Here is an 8,281-nt window from a genome sequence, read left to right on the forward strand (position 1 = left end):
TAAAAAAGGATTTTTCCATAACCTGGCAACAAGCCAAGGAATTAGTAAAGAAATGTCCTACTTGTTCCTTCTACAATCAAATGCCATTACCAGCAGGATGTAACCCAAAAGGTACTCAAAGGAATGAAATCTGGCAGATGGACGTGTTTCACTTTGCAGAATTTGGAAAATTGAAATATGTACACCATACCATTGATACTTATTCAGGATTTCAATGGGCAACTGCTTTGAGTTCTGTAATCACTCATTTGCTAGAAGTTATGGCCATCATGGGTATACCTGCACAAATGAAAACTGACAATGCTCCATCATATGTCTCTGTTAAAATGAAACAGCTTTTTGCTTATTACAATATAAAGCATATTACAGGCATACCACATAATCCTACAGGTCAAGCAGTTATAGAAAGATCAAACAGAACTCTAAAGGATATGCTAAATAAACAGAAAGGGGTAACAAAACCCCCCAGAAACAGACTGCATAATGCTCTATTAACTTTGAATTTTCTTAATGCCAATGAGAAAGGAACAACAGCTGCAGAGAGACATTGGATAATAGAAAAAACTACAGAATTAAATCTGCCTATATACTTTAAGGAGGTGCTGAACTCAGAATGGAAACCAGGGTATGTGTTACGTTGGGGTAGGTTTTGCTTTTGTTTCTACAGGAGAAGATAAACTGTGGGTCCCATCAAAATTGATAAAGGTTTGATTTGAACAAGAGAAACCTCTTAATTAGAGGAGGTGATAGTTTATCAACCAACATGAACATCCAATTTAAACTAACTTATACCAGTAACACATGCCTTTTCATTTAATCAGATAATAACTTGCCAAAAAGGAACATCCCCAAAATTAGTCTTGGGGAAAGGTTTTTGTTTTTGTCTTTTAGGAGAATGAAGGTTAAGGAATCTGAAGAACACTGGACAAATGAGACAACTGAAGAAAAGGGCCAAATCATCTATCCCAGGAAACAGAGTGAAACGGCGTATGGGTATATATTACCTAAAATATTTTATGTCTTCCTAAATGTTTGTTTGGGCTTTTCTCTAAAGATTTAACACTATTGGTCTTCTAATAGTCCCAGTTCAATTAAAATTTAAAGCTGACTTTGGAGTTGGAGAATGGCTCCCTCCTTCCTTAAACTCAAGCATGTTGTTAAAAGGAAAATGCAAACTCCCTGTATCATGCCAGAATAAAAGAGTCATCATCTGCTATGGGACAGGAGAAAAGCCAAAGTATTTAAGGGACTATCCGATTACTAATCTCAACTCTTTGATTCTATTCTGATTCTTTAAACTTTTCTTAAAGTATAAATTTTATATCAAAATTTACAAGATTAATATATACAGACATATATACATTTTAAACTTTGTTAAGATATGAATGGTCATATAGAGTACTAACTAATTCTAGAAAAAAGGCTTCAATTAGCTGCATATATATGTCTTTGTGTTCCTGTCTCTTATCAGTTTTCTGCAGGAAATCACGGCCAGGCCTAACATCAACTGAAGTTTCCAGGGAGAAGATGGGGCCCCACAACTACAACAATTCCACATGGACAATAATAATATCACTAAGATGACAAACATCATCTACAGATCAGCTTTAAACTACAAGGTGCTCAGAGCAATTTTGAGATGACTAGCTGAAATGATCCAGTCTCAAAGACTACTTGAATAAGGACTTGAGATAAACCCTGAACTTTGGCATTATACACAGACTGGATAATGAAGGATATAGTTACCTTTCCTAGAATTTGACAATTAACCTAAAATTTTTCTTTCAGGATAAAGATAACTTCGTCCATGCCCAGCAGGAAGCAATTTTAAGAATACGACACCCACATTCCCAAAGAAGTGGTGTGGGGCAGGTGTTTTTTTTGTCTTTTTAATGGGTTTTGGGTCTGGGATAATTTTCATTGTTTAGGGGATTTGGTTACAAGTTGTTGTCAAGGGTTAGGAAAAAGGCTAAGCAAAGGAGATTAAATTTAAGGTTCTTGTTTAAAAAAAAGAAAGAAAATAAATGAAAAGAAGAAAAAGACAATTACTAGTTTTAAATACTTTACATTGGATTGGATTGTTTTATATTGTATACAAATTATATATATTGAAATTGATATTGTTAGAAAATGCTATATGTATATTTCTAATTGTACTTGTACCATTTATTTAACAATGCAATTTTCAGTAGCTCAAACCTGCAGCTGCTGCTCATTTGAGAGAGACAATTAGGAACTGTTTTTAGCTCCTTTTTAGAATCTTTTCTCAGTTTTTAGGTGGAAACTCTTGCCACCACGTTGGACGCCATTTGTAGCTTGAGTTTTCCTGCCTGGCCCACAGTCAGGACAAATCTCTGTCACCCGCCAGTCCCACCGCCACTCAGACCCGACCAAGTAAACACAGAGACTTATATTGGTTACAAACTGTATGGCCGTGGCAGGCTTCTTGCTAACTGTTCTTACAGTTTAAATTAATCCATTTCCATTAATCTATACCTTGCCACATGGCTCGTGGCTTACCGGCATCTTCACATGCTGTTTCTCATCATGGCAGCTGACAGTGTCTCTCTGACTCAGCCTTCTACTTCCCAGCTTTATTCTCCTCCTTGTCCTGCCTACACTTCCTGCCTGTTAGGGACCGACTCCAGACAGCTGTGTCTTGAATTTTGTGTGACCTTCCTTACTTTATCAAACCTTGCAAAAACAGGTTCCTGGCCTAACCGCGGGCTGTACAACTTCCTGGAGTACATGCTAATCAGCCAGCTGCAGGGGCCTGGGACCAAAGCGACCTCACCCTTTTAGGAATTTTCCATTCTTCTCTCCTTTTGCTTCCCCTGCTCCCCCTCCCTGCCTGAAGCCCTGCTTATAAGCCTCAATACCCAGTCAATAAATGAGACCTTGACGCGACTCAGACTGACTCTGTCTTCCCTAATGCACCTGGTCTCCTTTCTCTCTCGCCCCCATTGATCTTTCAGGAGGTGCCTCCTCGGGTCTCCCCAATAACCTGGCCCGCAGGACGGGTCACCTGCCTAGCCAATGGCCAATCAGTGTTTTATTTATTGACTAATCAGCAACACATTTGCCATACAGAACATCCCACAGCACACACACAATCTTATATGGGATATATTAAAGTAGGTGCCATTAAGTATGGTAATCAGAAACAATTGGATGGCTTAGAGGGTGTGTGAGAAAAACAATTTGTTCTAATGTGTGCACACATAGAAAGTTGAATAGAATATAACAGTTCAGAGGGGCCTATAGAGGATATCCTTGGCTTAAAGAGGAAACCACAGGTTCTGACATTAAAACCCATGCTGATTGTGCATAGTGCAGAACTTTCTAGCTTCTGAAGTGACTCTTATTGGTGGTCCTCAGGAATCCCTGCTGGTCCTCAGTGCCCCCTACTGGTGCTCAGTGGGTCTGTAGGGAGGTTTTTGTGCAGGCTCACACTGGGGTTCCCTCACTGTGTCTCTGGCACAGTAATACATGGCTGTGTCCTCAGTTTGCAGATTGTTCAGTTTTAAGAAAAGTTGGCCCTTGGAGGTGTCCCTGCTGATGGTGATTCGGGATTTGAAAGCTGAATCATACTCTGTGTTTCCACTATACCATATTCCTCCCATCCACTCCAGACCCTTTCCTGGAGGCTGGCGGACCCAGCTTAGATCATAGCTGGTTAATGAGAACCCAGAGACAGTGCAGGTGAGAGACAGGGTCTGTGAGGGCTGCACCAGGCCAGGTCCTGACTCCTTCAGCTGCACCTGGGACAGGGCACCTGGGGACAAACAACATCACCATCAGTCATACATCCCATAGACGACATGTCTGGGTCCGTCTCCTGAAACCCTGACCCACTTACAGCTTGGAAAGGTCACCAGGCAGAGGAGCAGCACCAGGACAGCCATGCTCTGCTGGAGGCTCTAGTGAGAAGGAGATGGGGCTTCTCAGCTGGGCCTGGGCTTTCATCCTGAGCCTGAGGGCTGCTTTGCATTGGGGGAGGTTCCTGAGAGGATAAAAGAGAGCACAGGGCAAGGCTTCCACTCTTCCCTCAGGTGACTGAGATTTACCTTGTTCTTGTTAGAGAAACTGGTCGCAAAATAATCAGGAACATTTTCTGCTTTCATTTGGATTTCTAATTCCATATTAACAGGAAATTTTATGATTTACACTAGCAGACCTTGCCTGCAAAACATTGAGTCCACATTCATGCTGTGTATGCAGAAGAGGATACCATATGTTCATTTCTTATCCCTGTAAATTCCTATAGAAGATTTTGGATGCAAGTTAGTCACATGATGTACTTCAGGCTTTAGTGGTGTGAAATTTGAATTAAGGAACTACTAGAAATCTTTTCTGTTAGTGTCAGTTAATCTTATCACTCATCTAGAAAATACAGCTTGTGAGGCAGCAACTTACAAAAATTTAATTCACTTGACTTTAAATGTTTATCTGACAGGAGACCCAAGGGACTGATTTTGTGGCTGTGTTAGTGGTCTCAGAGCACTCACTTGCCCACTCATGGACAGCATACCTGAAGACAAGATCTCCTTTTTTTATGTATGTATGTCTGTCTCTCTTTCTGTCAGTCTCTCTCTATACCTGACTATCTCTATGTACTTTTTATTTCCCTCTTGGTGTCTTGACCATATGAAGCACATGACAAAACCAGGTTCCTAAATATGATTATTGCATTGGTGAGGGATGGGAAGGTCAGCTGTTCATTACACCTCATAAGAAGAAGTAGCTCATTACACCTCATAAGAAGAAGTATCGTGCAGCCAGGGTTGAGGGTTATGTTAAGTGAAGTAAAAAACAAACAAACAGAGAAGCCTGTGATGACAAGAAGTGGTGAAGGGGACATACTTAAACAATAGAAACCCTTTGTCTTGAGGTGCAGGTCACCACACAGAACAAGGGATTTCAGGGCTTTTCTCCATGCCTTGGTAATGTAAAGCAGGGAAGGGAAGAGAATAACTTAAACCAACCTGTTCAGTAAGGATCCAGAGAATAGCTTCCACTTCTTTAAAACTGGACATCTGACATGCTGTGTCCCTATTTCCTCCATGCATAATCTTTGTACTGTGAGTCTCAGTGGTGGAGACAGGTCTTAACACTGGGGAGACAGCCATCTGTGCCATCTCTGATGGGCACTCACCACTATGGGAGCTGTGTTCACCTTGTTCATGATGCTCTAAAGGTTAGAGGAATATTTTTCAGACACTATGCTAAGTGTGTCTCATCTTAGGTTTGTCTGGGTTTTCATAGAAGTTATAAAATCTTGGGGAAAAAAATCACAGGAATAATTAGACATTTCTCATACCACATTGGAGAACTGAGATGAGACCTCTTACTTAAGATGTTTTGTCTATGGTTACCTCAGAGATAGATTGTGTACACATTCTGTGATCTCATGACTCATGGGTTTCCCTTTTGCAAGGCTACAGAAGGAAGTCACTAAGAAAAAGTCACTTAGAGGAAACGTGTTCAGGATAGAGCTGCACATTATTTATAACTATCTTCTAGTTGAGAGGTGAATCCCTATACTAAAGTGCTTGTTCAGTCGTTTACTTACTTATGTCTAGTGGGCACAAGGGTACTCAGTTAATGATTATGTTACACTGACAGGGCCCATTGTATATTTGTATGGTGGTTAGAATTTTGTCAGTGTAGCACAAGCTCTGATCATCTTGGTAGAGAGAACCTCATTTGAAAAAAAAAATGCTTCCAACAGATTGGACTGCCGGCAAGCCTCTAGTGGCATTTTAACTTCCTTGGAATGGCGTTCCTTTAAATTAATGAAGAAAGAGCTACAGAATATTTCCTTTGAAACAGGAAAGGGGAATTTATTGCAGAAGATATTTTATGAAGATTGAGATGGAAAAAATCTTCTCCAAAAGAATTGATGAACAATTCATTGCCACAGCCCTCTGTCCTCTGCCACTCACTTCCGATGACCCTTTCGTGCCTCTCCTCTCATGTCTCCTCTATCCTTGCCTCCCTCCCTTGCTTCCCGACCTCCCTGACCACCTTTCTGATTCCTTATTTCCTCTCTCCCTTCTCCCTCTAAAACTCTCAAATCCTTTCTTCCATCACTTCCTTCCATTCCTTCTTTCTGGCTATGTACAGCAAGTTACTACTGCTATGTGTACATAATTATAATGGTTCCATTGTATCTGTAAGAAAGCATCCAACTCAGTCCTCCAGCTGTCTCCTGCTACTTACCTTGGGTGTCAGCAGGTCCATCATATATATGTTTTGGGGTGAGAATTCAGCAGTCCCTTATTCTCAGTATTATGGCAGTCACGGGTCCCAGTTTTAGTGTCACACGTTTCATAAAGAGGCTTCTCTGACCAATGCTGAGAGCAGCACTCATCTTTGGGTACAAATATAGAAGACAGTTTAAGTATATGCTCCATGGTAACACACCAACAGTAAATTTTCTCAAAGCACTGTGACTTTGTACTGTAAATTTTTAACCATTTCTGTGTTCTAATTTAAAAAAAAAAAGAAAAATAGGACTGAGGCTATCTGGACCACTGGTATTTGGGGTGCTCAGGATTCATGTGTGACTGCCTTATAGGCCAACTTCCATGGGGACTTCTGATTTGTTTCTCTTTCCTCTTTAGCAGGTGGAGTTATCATCAATGTGAAAGCTGGTAGCAGATAATGTCCTGGAGTGAAGCAAAGATTATGTTTCCTGAGGGAGAGTGACACTATCCCAGTGTGCCTTGAATAACCTGAGGTATCCTTGTGGAGCTGACAGGGGAGTATGAACCAACAGGATGTTGTGAGTTTTTCCAATCCCCAACTTCACACAGAGGACTGAAGAAATTGAGTATCTCATACAATGTTCCCTTGCTACAGCACAGTCCCTGAGACAGGGGGTGTTAAAAGAATGAATTAACTTTGTTGTTGTTGTTGTTGTTGTTGTTCATAGATCTGCACATTGGAAGATCAAAAGTATAGCACTGAAAATTGGAAATGCAAATCAAAACGACTCTGAGATACCATCTTACACCTGTCAGAATGGCTAAGATCAAAAACACTGAAGACAGCTTCTGTTGGAGAGGATATGGAGGAAGGGGAACACTCCTCCACTGTTAGTGGGAGTGCAAATTTATACAGCCACTTTGGAAATCAGTATTGTGATTTCTCAGAAAATTGGGAATCAATCTTCCTCAAGACTCAGCTATACCACTCTTGGGCATATACCCAAGGAATGCTCAATCATACCACAAGGACACATGCTCAACTATGTTCATAGCAGCATTATTTGTAATAGCCAGAACCTGGAAACACCCTAGATGCCCCTCAACTGAAGAATGGATTAAGACAATGTGGTACATTAACACAATGGAGTACTACTCAACAGAGAAAAAAAATGACATCATGAGGTTTGCAGGCAAATGGATGGAACTAGAAAATATCATCCTGAGTGAAGTAGCCCAGACTCAGAAGGTCAAGCATGGTATGTACTCACTCATAAGTGGATACTAGGTGTAAAGCAAAGGATAACCAGACTGCAACCCACAGCTCCAGGGAGGCTAGCTAGCAGAGAGGACCCTAGGAAGGATGCATGGTTCACCCAGTGAAAGAGAATTAGATGAGATCTACATGAGCAAACTGGGAATGAGGGAGGTAATACAGGGCAAAGGATGAGGGATGAGGACATGGGGGAATGGGAGGTTCCAGCTGGGACAGGGACAGAGTGGGGGAGCAAGGAAAAAGATACCATGATAAATGAAGACATCATGGGAGTAGGGAGAAACAGAGTGCTAGGGAGGTTCCCAGGAATCCACAAGGATGACCCCACCTTAGACTACTAGCAATAGTTGAGAGGTGCCTGAAATGGCCTACTCTGGTGATCAGATGGCTGAATACCCTAATTGTCATGATAGAACCCTCATTCAGTGACTGATGGAAGCAGATGAAGAGATCCGCAGGCTGGTGCTAGGCCAAGATCCAGGAGTCCAATGGATGAGAGAGAAGAGGGATTCTATGAGCAAGGGACATGGAGATCATGATGGGGAAATGTACAGGGACGACCAGCTAAACTAGTGGAAATGCATGAACTGTGGAACAATAGCTGAGGAGCCCCCATGGTCCTGGACTAGGCCCTCTGGATAAGCGAGACAGTTGTTTAGCTTGAACTGTTTAGGGGGTCTCTAGGCAGGGAGATCGGACCTGTCCCTAGTGCATAAGCTGGCTTTTGGAGCCTAGTGCCTACAGTGAGAGACTTTCTGCAGCCTTGATGCAGGGAGGAGAGGCTTGGACCTGCCTT

The 8,281-nt window shown here is 41.7% G+C and overlaps 1 gene segment (V, D, J or C); it reads right to left on the reverse strand.

The window, feature by feature from the left end:
• Positions 1–346: 346 nt before the first annotated feature.
• On the reverse strand, positions 347–3,905 carry LOC128111015 (Ig heavy chain V region PJ14-like). The segment is given in 3 exon segments: positions 347–495; positions 3,468–3,775; positions 3,860–3,905. Coding segments are annotated over 3 exon segments (450 nt in total).
• Between the last annotated feature and the right edge of the window lie 4,376 nt (positions 3,906–8,281).

The sequence above is a fragment of the Peromyscus californicus genome, unplaced genomic scaffold (assembly GCF_007827085.1).
Source record: "Peromyscus californicus insignis strain IS unplaced genomic scaffold, ASM782708v3 Scaffold_15__1_contigs__length_86483966, whole genome shotgun sequence".
Taxonomy (NCBI): domain Eukaryota; kingdom Metazoa; phylum Chordata; class Mammalia; order Rodentia; family Cricetidae; genus Peromyscus; species Peromyscus californicus.